We start from the raw sequence: 13,842 nt of genomic DNA on the forward strand, positions 1-13,842 counted from the left end.
TAAAATACTTTGTTTTACTTTAGCAGCAAAGGGCGCAGCCAGGCTACAAGCATACGGCAGCCTCACTCTTGAAACTATCGCCTTCAGGAAGGGAACTATCAAAAATCATACAACTATCAACAAACAATTCATGGCAGATCTCATTAGATCCCACCTAGAGCAACGAGAGACCTAACAATACCTACCATGATGCTGGGACGGCACTTCACCGTCACAACTCCTGGTGCTGATAACACGGAATATAGAAACTCACTTCAAAACACCATCGGCAATATTACCAGTGAAACGATCACCTGACGGGTCACTCACTGACTCTGGAAGCGGGGCTGGCTACATCATCACAACTGACAATAATAACACGATCCTTGAAGAAAGATCATTCAAGCTCCCTGATTATTGCACTGTTTACCAAACAGAGCTCACCGGCATCATTGAAGCTTGCAAATATCTATCTACATATACCAACACACATATCATCATATGGTCTGACAGTCTATCATCTATTCAAGCTCTCTCTGCACTTTCAACGCGGAGTAGAACTACAAGAGATTGTTGCGACTCTCTTAATTCACTCGGATCCAACAACACGCTAGAGATACGATGGATTGCAGCACACATCGGATTGTGGGGGAACGAAAAAGCAGATGAGCTGGCCAAGCTTGGTACAGTCAGTGAATCCACTTTGAAGTGTCCAATTCCACAATCCTACATCAAGCGTCAAATCGACAACAAAGTCAACAGACTAAATCAGGAAACTTGGTTAACTGACGGTCCCAGACACACCAAACTGACACTCGGCCACAAGCATGCCAAAATCATCAAAAACCTCAACACTACACTCAGCAACAACAGACAAGATTACAGAACTGCAGTTCACCTCATCACGGGTCACTGCGGCCTAAATAAACACCTTCACACCATTTGCAAATCAAACACCAGTGCTTGTCCTATGTGCGGCGACGGGAGGAAACTGTCTCACACTTCCCCGGACAGTGTCCGGCTATTGCCCAAATTAGAGTTCAATATTTCCAGGACTACTACCTCTCTGTCAATGACATATTCGACAACCAACACATCACCACAATTGTCAATTTTGCAAACCACACCAAACGCTTAATTGTGCCGGAAGAGCTGGATCAGACCGGGGTGACTTAAAGTATTATCTTATTATATATGCTATTTCGTCTCGTTTTACTTTTCCAAACCCAGCTGGCACTTAAGCGTATCATTTTGACTCATATCACTTATTACACCATCCTCCACCGTTCACTCTGATTTCACCGGCAACCTTCCCCAGGGTTGCCACACCCCAGAGGTAGGCAGAGCATCTCAATGCTATCCTCTCGTGGGCTATCTTGGCCCAGCCTCTCTTAATAAAAAAATAACCTAGGGATGATCAGAATCTAGAGCTCACAGAAGGCAGACACCTTGGTTTTATTAGTCGTGCAACGAATGTTGGAGTAAAACCTAACATGTGATGACATCGTGGCCATTAAAACAGATGGTGCTAGCATAATGCTCAAGTTGTGGAGCACGCTTGCAATTTCTCTCAGGTATTTCCGAAATTTCGATGTATATACTTCAATTTGGTGGTTAGTGCAGTGGTAAACTATTGTAAGTTTTAGTCTTAGATTAATAAAAGACAATTTTTTTGAGAAAAGACAATTTTATTATTTATCACCAATTCAATACATAATCAATAAATATATATCCGAAATAAATTTGATTTAAAATTAAATGATACAAGTATGCTAGCAGCTAGCCAGTGGCGTAACTTAGGGCCCCGCAGACCCCGCTGTGCGGGGGGGCGCCGTATAAGGGGGGCGCAATTTTCCTGAATTTTAGGCCCTTTCACTGAAAAAACGCCTTGTTTGTGTATTTCCCTGTCCAATTTAGCATTCGGCCGACGCGAAAAAAATATTTGGGGTACCCTTTTTTGCTTCAGGGGGCGCAAAAAGCTGTAGGGGGGCGAGAAAAAAGTACCCGACCTTTTTTTTTTTTTTTTTTTTTTTTTAGGGACAAAAAATTTTAGGGGGGCGCTTTTCGTCACTGAGCGGGGGGCGCCAACAAGCAAAGTTTCGCCACTGCAGCTAGCGCGCTTGTATTTGATAAATAGTCACGCTGTTAAAATAGGTTTTACCACACCCATTTTTTGAGCATGGTGCTTGTAATATTAAGGGAACATCTAATATTTACTGAATAACATTTTCAGATATTGTAACTGACCCATACTCTCTGCTACTATTCATCCTGTAGTAGCTAAGGTTAGAAAATCTCCGGTCAAGAACAACATTATGCAAAAAGTTGTTAAACTAAAGCATGGAAAGGAACTATCGCTCGGGAGATTGGTCTATTCACGACTAATAAGCAAGAAACTGACAATATCAAAGAAATATGTCATGCATCGTTTGTCGTACTCCCTACTTCTGTGGAATCAGAAAGAGTTTTTAGCGCAAGCAGACTATTTTTGAATAAACTTAGTTGTAACTTGAATGACTTGTTCCTAGATTTGCTAATTTTCTTGAAATCTTACTTTGCTAGAAACAATGAAACAAGAAATTCAATGAAACAAGAAATTCAATTTCAGTACATTTTACAGAATCAACAAATATATAACAATGAAAATATAATGCTCATTTAATGTATGACTTTCTGTCCTTGACTGCTAATTGGGTCGAAAACGGACAGGCAACTAACAGAGCAAAGGAATGTGCGGGACTAAAAGCTTTTGCACACACCGAAACGTTAGTCAAGATAAGTTTTTGGAGATAAGGTTCTTACTTTGACCAGATACAAATTGTTGGGGGAAGTGAAGTGTTGTTACTAAGGATTGCAGTCTTGTTGTAACAGAAACTCTACACTATATTATGCTTAAATTTATGACTAATAATAATGTTGTGTAAATCAAGAAAATAAAATGCCACTTAAAGGTGAGTATTATCTATTGGTGGGCTGGCGAAAAATTATGGGCTTTGCATTAAGGGGGGGGGGGGTTAGAGAACATTTTTTGATGAAAAAAAAATAGAAATATGTTTTCTTGGAATTGTTGTTTTCTTGAAATTGTTGTTTTCTTTTGGTCCCATGGAAAAATATTGTTCTTAGCCTAAATTATCGCCAGTACAAGGTCCGCACGCGCCCTCATTTTTTGACGATTTTTCCAGGTCCAAGATTATTTTTTTAGTAATATTTTATGGTCTATGGGACCAAAAGCACAAAAGCAGCTGATAGATATTACTCCCCTCTATCAGAAACATTGACGGATGTTACTCGTCTAAAATTGCTGACGTTATATTGAACGCTCCGCAATATTACGAGGATAACTGTTGACCATTGTTAATGGTCTGGCCCGGCGTAGCACTTGCCATCGAGAAGAAAGCGGCGCGCGCTACTTCGAAGAAATTTTGACGAGTAACATCCGTCAAGGGTAACTGTCACTTTACTGGGCCGCGCTCAGCCTGTCATTCCGCCTAATCTCTATTCCGCCTAACTCGAGAGACTGTGGGATACTGAAGGGAAAGGAAGCAGTTCTAACGAGCTCTTCTCAAACACAAGGATATATTCTTGTGAACTCGGCTAGTATATATGAAACATTTGTCATGGAGTTGTAGAGGGAGTTATGTGCCTCGCCGGGCTAAAGTAGTGGATGACCTTGCTGTACGGCAAGTTAAACAAGGATCTGAAACTACTAGGTTCCGTACAGACTCAACTCTGCACCCGTGTCAATATGTTCATTATATGCAAGCCTCTTGATTTATAATCACCGAGTCTAGTAATTGTTTAAGAGAGTTCTCTGGCAGTTACGAAACTCGAGAGACTGTGGGATACTGAAGGGAAAGGAAGCAGTTCTAACGAGCTCTTCTCAAACACAAGGATATATTCTTGTGAACTCGGCTAGTATATATGAAACATTTGTCATGGAGTTGTAGAGGGAGTTATGTGCCTCGCCGGGCTAAAGTAGTGGATGACCTTGCTGTACGGCAAGTTAAACAAGGATCTGAAACTACTAGGTTCCGTACAGACTCAACTCTGCACCCGTGTCAATATGTTCATTATATGCAAGCCTCTTGATTTATAATCACCGAGTCTAGTAATTGTTTAAGAGAGTTCTCTGGCAGTTACGAAACTCGAGAGACTGTGGGATACTGAAGGGAAAGGAAGCAGTTCTAACGAGCTCTTCTCAAACACAAGGATATATTCTTGTGAACTCGGCTAGTATATATGAAACATTTGTCATGGAGTTGTAGAGGGAGTTATGTGCCTCGCCGGGCTAAAGTCAATGAAACTAATAAATCAATGAAACTAATAAATCAATGTTTTAGCTCATTTTACAAAGTCAAATATTTAAAACAATTAAAATTGTATAGTGCTCAATTTGTGAATGACTAGTTGATCTTTGCTATTGGAAGTTTGTCAAGGACTGGCAGCTAGCGGGGGCAAGGAATGCACGGGCTTAGGGGCTTTTGTGCACACCAGAACACTAGCTCGGTAGATTTTTGGAAACTAGAAGGACTGAAAACTAAAATTGTTTTTGATGGAGGCTGAGGCATGTTTTTGAGAGGGACGGTATAATAGCTTGTGGTAACAACTGGCCTTTACTTTAATAGGATGAAGTTTTAGTTTTAGGACAGGAAGAAGGCATTAAGAAGATTTGCTCTTTGTTTACAAGGCAGAATATAAGCAATGTTGGTTATAATATGTATCAATATCTAGATCTTCGTTTATCAATTTTCACTAAATGGGTTAAAAATTTTAATAGGGAGGGAAATTCATCAACTTTATTAAGTACCTATCAAAAATAAATCTTATATCAATGTAATATATTAAAAATCATAATCCTAAGTCTAATAATAAATCTGTTAAAAACACTTTCTCACTACACTGCGCTCACACACGTTAGTAAGACTAAGGAAAATGCACACCCAGCTAATTTTCAATTTCAAGATAATCATTTTGGATGTGTGGACCCTAGGGTAGACTTAATGTCAAAATTTAGATTAGAGCATTCGAAATCTTTGTTTGTCCAATCAAGATCAGCATGGTTATGCTGGTTGACGAGCAGTGATTGCTTCATCCTAGACTTCAGGCAGGCCACACTTAGACAGTAGTCACGTATACCAAGCTTAGGCACAATTACGTTCCAAATACGAGTCGTTCTGCTATTGAAGTTGTCAGGGGGGTCTGCTTGGCTTAGTATAAGGGTGGGTTTCCTACTTGAGCAGGTGAAATTTTCATGGAGGGAAATCGGAGCACGGAATTTCATGATTTTATAGAGCTCAAGGAAACAATGGTAAGTGTACAGGTTTTGGACGGCAAGTATTCCGTGTTCCTTGAACAAAGGTTTCGTGTGCTCTTTCAAGAAAAATTTTTTGTTCAGATTTTGGTTGCCAAACGGTCGAGCACGAGCACAGGTCTTAAATTTATCTAGGTATGCCTCCCTGTCGCCAAACAGTACCCTGAGACAATATTTTTGTGCTTTGAATACAGAACTTATACGAGTTTTGGCTGCCCCACCCCAAACCGTGATACAATAGGAGAGGTGTGATTCAAATAGAGTGTAATACAACTGGCGGTGTAAGAAATCTGGGAGGGAGCAGCGTAGGCGGCAGAGAGTTGATGTTGCATGGCTGAGAGAACGCCTAAGTGATTTTATATGTTCTTCCCAGGTTAGCTTTTCATCGATGACGACTCCCAGAAACTTAGCAGATGCAACTTGTTTTATTGGAAAGTTATCAATGGTTAGAGTATATTCAGAATTATTGTCAGTCTGGGAGGACGATGCTGGTTTAAAGTGAATGAAACAGCATTTAGACAAGTTGACATGGAGTTTGTTTGCTCGCATGTAGGAATATAAACTAGCTAAAAGAGAATTACCACGCATATATGCCTCCTTTTTGGATTTCCCAGTCACAAATATATTGGTGTCATCAGCGAAGGTGACAAATGATCCCAAACTGGAGCTGTTGGCGATATCATTAATATATAGGAGAAATAAGAGAGGTCCAAGAATCGAACCCTGAGGGACTCCAAACTGTATTTTCAAGGCGTCAGATTTCTCACCAACAACTTCAGTATATTGTGATCTATTTGTTAAGTAACTTTTTATAAGATCATTTGCCACCCCACGTATCCCATAGCCCTGTAATTTGACAAGTAATGTACCATGATCTATTGTATCAAAAGCTTTGCTAAGGTCTATGAATATGCCTAAGACATGATGCTTAAGTTTTAGAGATTCAGTTATAAGGTTTACTGAGTGATTAACTGCATGTGAAGTAGAGTGTGACTGCCTGAAGCCAAATTGTGTTTTAGATATTATACCCTGTGAGCTAGCAAACGAATATATTCTTGAGTAAATGATCTTTTCAAAGATTTTACCAAATATAGAGAGAGTAGAGATTGGGCGGTAGTTTTCTATCTCTTCAGGGTTTCCCTTCTTAAATACAGGAGTTATTCTACCAGTCTTTAAAACGTTGGGGAACGTGCCATTAGACATTAAGATGTTGATGTATCGACTAAGGATCGGTGTAATTACGTGAGATGATCTTTTGATTACACTAACAGGAATATCACTTGCTTTTCCATTTTCAAATCCTTTTATTATTTCCGTTATCTCATAAGGTGTACAGTCTTCTAACATAATCGATTTTTCATTAGTCTTTCCAAGGAAATCATAGAATGTTTTTATAGGGAGAATTGGTAAACCAGAGGCCTCACTGCTACTAAGTGTTTCATTGAGCTTAGGGGCAATAGAAACAAAGTAAGAGTTGAATCCATTGGCTATGACTCTACGATTCATGATTCGTTCGTTGTTTATGATAAAGGGAGGCTTAGTTTGCTTCTTTTTCTTGCCCCTGAGCTCATTGATTATCTGCCACGTTTTTTTGCTGTTTTCTATATTTTTATGGATTTCATTGCAGTAGTACGATCGTTTGGCGACCTTGATAATACTTTTAAGCATTCTTCGGTAGTCACTGAAGACTTTATAGAGCAGTACATTACCCTCAGGGTTTCTATTTGTTACAGTGCTTGACCAGTCTCTACAGAGTTCATGTTTTCTTTCAACTGAGACAATGATTCCATCGGTAATCCACGGGTTGAGTTTGGGAGTCCTTTTGGTAACTTTTGGTACATCAAGCTTACAGTGTTTATCAAGTGTTTCATTGAAGCAGTCCAAGAACTCATTGAAGTTTACCGAGGGAGTTAAGTCATTCACCTTCACCTCGAGTTCATTAACAAAATTAGTGAGTTTGGAACTTGAATAACCATAGTAGCGAACATGTTTAAGTTTTTCAGTACTGTTTTCGGTAGGAATTGACGTGAAGGTGAATATAAAGGCATGGTCACCAATCCTATCATTCAATACACCGGAGAGAAGTACATGATCTATCTCTGATGTGAGGATATTGTCAATACATGAGTTTTTACAGTTAGGACGGAAGTGGGTAGCAAGTGATATAGTAGGATACATATTGTTACGAAGTAACGTGTCCTCAAATAACTGGCTGGAGGTTTGTACATTGAGGAGGTTAGAGTTAAAATCGCCAAGAATATGGAACTTTTTACCAGCCAACTGCTTAGATATATCCTCAAGAGTTTGACAAAAGGTCTCACTACAGCCATTTGGAGGACGATAAGCAACCCCATATGTCAGTTTATCACCCGAGCTAAGAGTAATTTCAACAAATAAGCACTCAATATCTTTTGTACAGTGAGATAGATTTTCGATTACTACAGCATTCAGGCGATCAGAGACATATAAGGATACTCCTGTTCCTTTTTTCTTATCAGGGAATGGTACTTGACAAAATGTTGTATAGGAGGGGATTTGGTATAAGCCTTGTTGGCTTGGATCGATGTTGGTCTCAGCCAATCCAATGACATCAAAATTACACGGGAGGGTCTTATGTTCTATTAAAAAGCTGTCAAAATTACTAGCAAACCCATCTATATTGCAAAACAGAGCGGGCAGATAAGCAGAATTTTTATTTTTCTCAGGAAAAAGTTTGCTGATTGAGTTTGCTAGTTCTTGTTTTGTGTAACGCTTACAGTCTTCAAGTATTGAAGAGAATTTAGCTATGGTGACATCTTCCTGGTTGTTTGTATCATAGAATTTATCTGAATCATCATATCTTTGGCTGCTTGGAAGTAGTGGATGACCTTGCTGTACGGCAAGTTAAACAAGGATCTGAAACTACTAGGTTCCGTACAGACTCAACTCTGCACCCGTGTCAATATGTTCATTATATGCAAGCCTCTTGATTTATAATCACCGAGTCTAGTAATTGTTTAAGAGAGTTCTCTGGCAGTTACGAAACTCGAGAGACTGTGGGATACTGAAGGGAAAGGAAGCAGTTCTAACGAGCTCTTCTCAAACACAAGGATATATTCTTGTGAACTCGGCTAGTATATATGAAACATTTGTCATGGAGTTGTAGAGGGAGTTATGTGCCTCGCCGGGCTAAAGTAGTGGATGACCTTGCTGTACGGCAAGTTAAACAAGGATCTGAAACTACTAGGTTCCGTACAGACTCAACTCTGCACCCGTGTCAATATGTTCATTATATGCAAGCCTCTTGATTTATAATCACCGAGTCTAGTAATTGTTTAAGAGAGTTCTCTGGCAGTTACGAAACTCGAGAGACTGTGGGATACTGAAGGGAAAGGAAGCAGTTCTAACGAGCTCTTCTCAAACACAAGGATATATTCTTGTGAACTCGGCTAGTATATATGAAACATTTGTCATGGAGTTGTAGAGGGAGTTATGTGCCTCGCCGGGCTAAAGTAGTGGATGACCTTGCTGTACGGCAAGTTAAACAAGGATCTGAAACTACTAGGTTCCGTACAGACTCAACTCTGCACCCGTGTCAATATGTTCATTATATGCAAGCCTCTTGATTTATAATCACCGAGTCTAGTAATTGTTTAAGAGAGTTCTCTGGCAGTTACGAAACTCGAGAGACTGTGGGATACTGAAGGGAAAGGAAGCAGTTCTAACGAGCTCTTCTCAAACACAAGGATATATTCTTGTGAACTCGGCTAGTATATATGAAACATTTGTCATGGAGTTGTAGAGGGAGTTATGTGCCTCGCCGGGCTAAAGTAGTGGATGACCTTGCTGTACGGCAAGTTAAACAAGGATCTGAAACTACTAGGTTCCGTACAGACTCAACTCTGCACCCGTGTCAATATGTTCATTATATGCAAGCCTCTTGATTTTAATCTCTATTTTATGAACATGATAGCCTGAGGTCCTCAGGTAACTGTCACCAAGATGCAGTTTTATTGATTATTATATTTATTGAAATAAACATATAATATCCATTACTCCAGGAGTGATGACAGGATATATACTAAAATGCAGTCAGGCTGAATTTTGATTTAAATGGTCACCAAAATGTATTATTTTAAAGTAACTGAAAATTTAATAATACTATTTCAGTCGAATATATACAAGGTTACAACAGTAACAGCAGATGATGATATGTGATACAGATTCCCGATTTTACTACACTATTATCGGGACAAGGGGAGCCAAAGTTAGGCCTTGTAGGTTTACAACCTACCAGGACGCGCGCCGAGTTGGAACAAATATTTTACGAGTATCACCCGTTAAAGTTAAGCCTAACTCTGCGTATACAATCGCTTTTACTAAATCGCTCGCCCAAAAATTTCACGTGACTTTGGTTTTTTTGGTTTTGCAGCCGTACAAAACGGTTTTATATAAACCCTAATCCCAACCGCTCTTACTAAATCGCTCGCCCAAATTTTAAGATAATTCTTGTGAAAACGCCCTTTTAGGCATGAAAGTGATCTTGATCGGTGTATTTTTGGACGCTGATTCCGAATCACTCCCCATGACGTATAGTAGGGTTAAAATGCTTCCTTGGACTTGGAGAGGTATGGGCAAAAAATCGTTTTGGTCACGTGACAGGCTAGTAAAACGTGAATTGGATTATTTAGGGTTGAGGTTAAGATTATGGATAGCTTCGGGGTTACGGTTAGGGTTAGGATTGGGATTGGCTCTTACTAAATCGCTCGCCCAAAAATTTCACGTGACTTTGGTTTTTTTGAGCCGTATATAATAGGACTAACTGCATCTTGGTGACCGTAATTTTCGATTTAATATTTGATTCCACTATCTTACCTTAACGTTGTAGGTCCGCTGCTTATTATTAAATGAAATGACGATGAGGGTCACGACGTGAGACATCAGACAACCCCTATCATATTTAATAAATTATTTAATTGACGATGTCAATTCATGGCAGCTCGGCGCGGCACAGTAACGCATCGCGCTACAAATAAATTATATTCCAGCTCTTACTTTCAACTTTATATAATTACAAATACTGTATATCGGTGGCGCGCGCGCAAGAAAGAAACAAAATATCAATTCGCGCGTTACAAATTCTATCCCCAGAAGACCCTTTCCAATTAGATCACCTGATTCATAGGAGAATTTATATTTTATGTCGTGCGTTAATGCAAATGCAAAGTAATATGTAGGTTTGCTGGATGAATATGGAGAGTTATTTAATGCAATAGTTTATCATTAATGCGTGGTTTTCAATCGTGGATAATTCTATTTTAATCAAATATGGACATTGAACTTGTTAATTTAATATGTGATTCATTTCAGATTTGATGAAAACTTTCACGTTTGTGTGGCCCTCTGGTCTTTAAAACAAATAATGTATTACGTTTTTGGCAATTCTTACGATTGTAATTTAACTTGCGCAACTCAGAAACAGGAAGACAGAGCATGACTCGCCATACACTTTCGAATAGGTAAATATGCAAATGATGTTCTACAAAAGATGAGGAGTCACTAAATCTGGAGCTATATAATAATACTATACTACTATATAAATATACTAAATCTGGAGCTTCCTTTCCCTGATCCAATCAGATGAGCTTCATGTATTGAGCACTTACCCATCTATTACTTTCTAATCCTGGCCACTTTGGCACCTGAGCATGACGAATTAAGATCTTAATAAAAAATTATTATGAGAAGAGTATCGCGCTGAGTCCGGTCGCCACAAATTTCATTAATCAAACAAACGTAACTTAATTGAACAAACTATTACTAAAGTTTTGTTTGCCGTTCCTACGATTTATTTCCCTTTCCTAGTTTGTAAGATATTTTTAAGATTTGTGTATATTTCGGTTGCTTTAGAACAATTTTATCTCAAATAATAATATTATGCAAAGAATTACGAGGCACTAATCAACACAGACTATTAATGTGTAGAAGAACAGCTACAGAATATATAATTAAATATATATATTGTAATACTACACAGCTACAGAATATATAATTAAATATATATATAATATTGTAATACTAATTTGACTTTTGAATTGTTTAATCTGGATTTAATTTGTTTTTGTGGATTCATTTAAAGTAAGTCTTAAATAACCTAGTAATCAATATTGAATATTTTACAATTTTCAATTCAGTCCTACATCGCGACTTTTAACAATCTTTTAAACCCCATCAATATTATTCACGGTACCACTAAAACATATTATTCATGTGTTAAACCAATTAGAAAGTAATTATTCATGTGTTAAACCAATTAGAAAGTAATTATCTTCATGTGTTAAACCAATTAGAAAGTAATCATCTTCACGGTGGTGATGTGGAAAAATATCGGATATCAAATTTTAAGGGAAATAATATATTGATGGGCACATTAGTGATTACATATATTTTATTATATATATTACAAGTTAAAAACAACTCCCTCCGAGTGACTAATATGTGAGATGCGATATTAAGGGGGCCGGGGGGGTCTTCATCAAAATTCTCTCGAAATTGACTTTGTAGTTGTTTCTGACCTCGTATTTTGACGATTTTTTCAGGTCCAAGATTTTCAAAATCGAATAAAAAATTTTCTAAGGCCTATCTCAAAATTCTGGCCCGACAATCTCTTCTAAATGGTCCTTAGAACATATCCTGAAAGTTTCAGGGTGATTGCTCAAAAAATGTAGGAGAAGATAGATTTTTAGACTCGATTTTCAGGGCGCGCGATTGAAAATCGCTCGCGCAATACAATTACACATAAGCGCTGACCTTTGACCGGCAATATTTTCGGCTAGGAACAATATTTTTCCATGGGACCAAAAACAGCTGATAGATATCACTCCCCTCCATCAGAAACAACTACAAAGTCAATTTCGAGAGAATTTTGATGAAGACCCCCCCCCGGCCCCCTTAATATTGATGAGTGATATTATAAGTGTTATGATTATGTGGTTTGTCAAATTATTGGGATCAAGGTTATTAAATATATATAATTCCGTTATTATTTCTTAAAGATTCTGAATAAATTGAGTCGACTTATTGACTTAGTCGAATAACTTAAAATCAATTCTACTAGAGTAGCAGAGTATTCATGCTACATCGTTAATCAATCCTTTCAAAACTTATCCGTTTGATGATTTCTAAAGCATCATGAAAATCCAATGAACAGTGCGTGACAATGATGTGACTTAAAATAAATTTAATAATGTGAGTGATAAATAACCAATCCAAGACAAAAATTGAGGGCTCACTAAAAATAGCATCGGTAAATCCAACATTTGGGCCAATATTTCAAAAACCAAAATAAAACTGAGTTCTGCTCAACAGACACTATACTATAATATTCAACAACGAGTTTATGAATCAATTAGTCGATTAGTTTATTAACTAATTATTTAGTACTTGTAATGTTGACTCTTGAAAGGCCCGGTTCGGTTTATGTTAAGGAATGCCGCCTGCTCCCGAGTTAATTCGGTAATGTGAGCGTTAAACACGGTCAAGTGAAGTTGTGCAACATACTCATCCATTTTCTTGGGCAGTAGATACACATCCGCCTTATACCTGTAATTAATTAATCAATTATTATACAATAACCTTTTATTTTAATCAACCTAATCTCCATCATTTTAAAGGACGCAGAAAAGTAAATTATAAACTTTCCAAACTAATATATAAACTAGCAGCACTAACTGACATCATTACAGTGGGGACGTGTCACCCCCCCCCCCAGACGTGTCAACCCCCCCCCCCCCCCAGACGTGTCAACCCCCCCCCCCAGACGTGTCAACCCCCCCCCCCCCCCCAGACGTGTCAACCCCCCCCCCCAGACGTGTCAACCCCCCCCCCCCCCAGACGTGTCAACCCCCCCCCAGACGTGTCACCCCCCCCCCAGACGTGTCAACCCCCCCCCCCCCAGACGTGTCAACCCCCCCCCCCCCCAGACGTGTCAACCCCCCCCCCCCCCCAGACGTGTCAACCTCCCCCCAGACGTGTCAACCTCCCCCCCAGACGTGTCAACCTCCCCCCCAGACGTGTCAACCCCCCCAAACGTGTCAACCTCCCCAGACGTGTCAACCTCCCCCCCAGACGTGTCAACCTCCCCCCCAGACGTGTCAACCCCCCCCAGACGTGTCAACCCCCCCCCCCAGACGTGTCACCCCCCCCCCCCCCCAGACGTGTCACCCCCCCCCCCCCCCAGACGTGTCACCCCCACCCTAGACGTATCACCCCCCCCCCCCCCCACCAGACATTTCACCCCCCCCCCAGACGTATCACCCCCCCCCCACCAGACGTGTCACCCCCCCCCCCCCCCCCCCCCCCCAGACGTGTCAACCCCCCCCCCCTTTATAGTACAGCACTGAGTAGATACAGTGAAACAATTCGAAGTTGGCGGTTCAAACAGAGTCACCGGGCATATTATATTATGTGTTAACTATGTAACTATATAGATAATACTATGTAACTATATAGATAAACTATGTAACTATATAGATAATACTACTAATTATGCTAATTATACTAATTATGCTAAT

General features: G+C 39.5%; 2 protein-coding genes across 3 annotated transcripts in view; both read right to left on the reverse strand.

Annotated features, from left to right (window-relative positions):
- LOC134814109 (glyceraldehyde-3-phosphate dehydrogenase-like) overlaps positions 1–13,842 on the reverse strand; it is a 91,982-nt gene that overhangs the window by 25,584 nt on the left and 52,556 nt on the right. The window lies entirely within an intron of this gene.
- The window catches only part of LOC134814324 (S-adenosylhomocysteine hydrolase-like protein 1), a 44,096-nt gene continuing 42,918 nt past the window's right edge, over positions 12,665–13,842 (reverse strand). Inside the window, exon 14 of the mRNA XM_063822420.1 lies at positions 12,665–12,871. Coding sequence (XP_063678490.1) covers positions 12,706–12,871 — 166 coding nt within the window. The 3' untranslated portion in view covers positions 12,665–12,705. The remainder of the gene's footprint in view (positions 12,872–13,842) is intronic.

This window comes from Bolinopsis microptera, chromosome 4 (assembly GCF_026151205.1).
Source record: "Bolinopsis microptera isolate Bmic1 chromosome 4, MBARI_Bmic_1.0, whole genome shotgun sequence".
Taxonomy (NCBI): domain Eukaryota; kingdom Metazoa; phylum Ctenophora; class Tentaculata; order Lobata; family Bolinopsidae; genus Bolinopsis; species Bolinopsis microptera.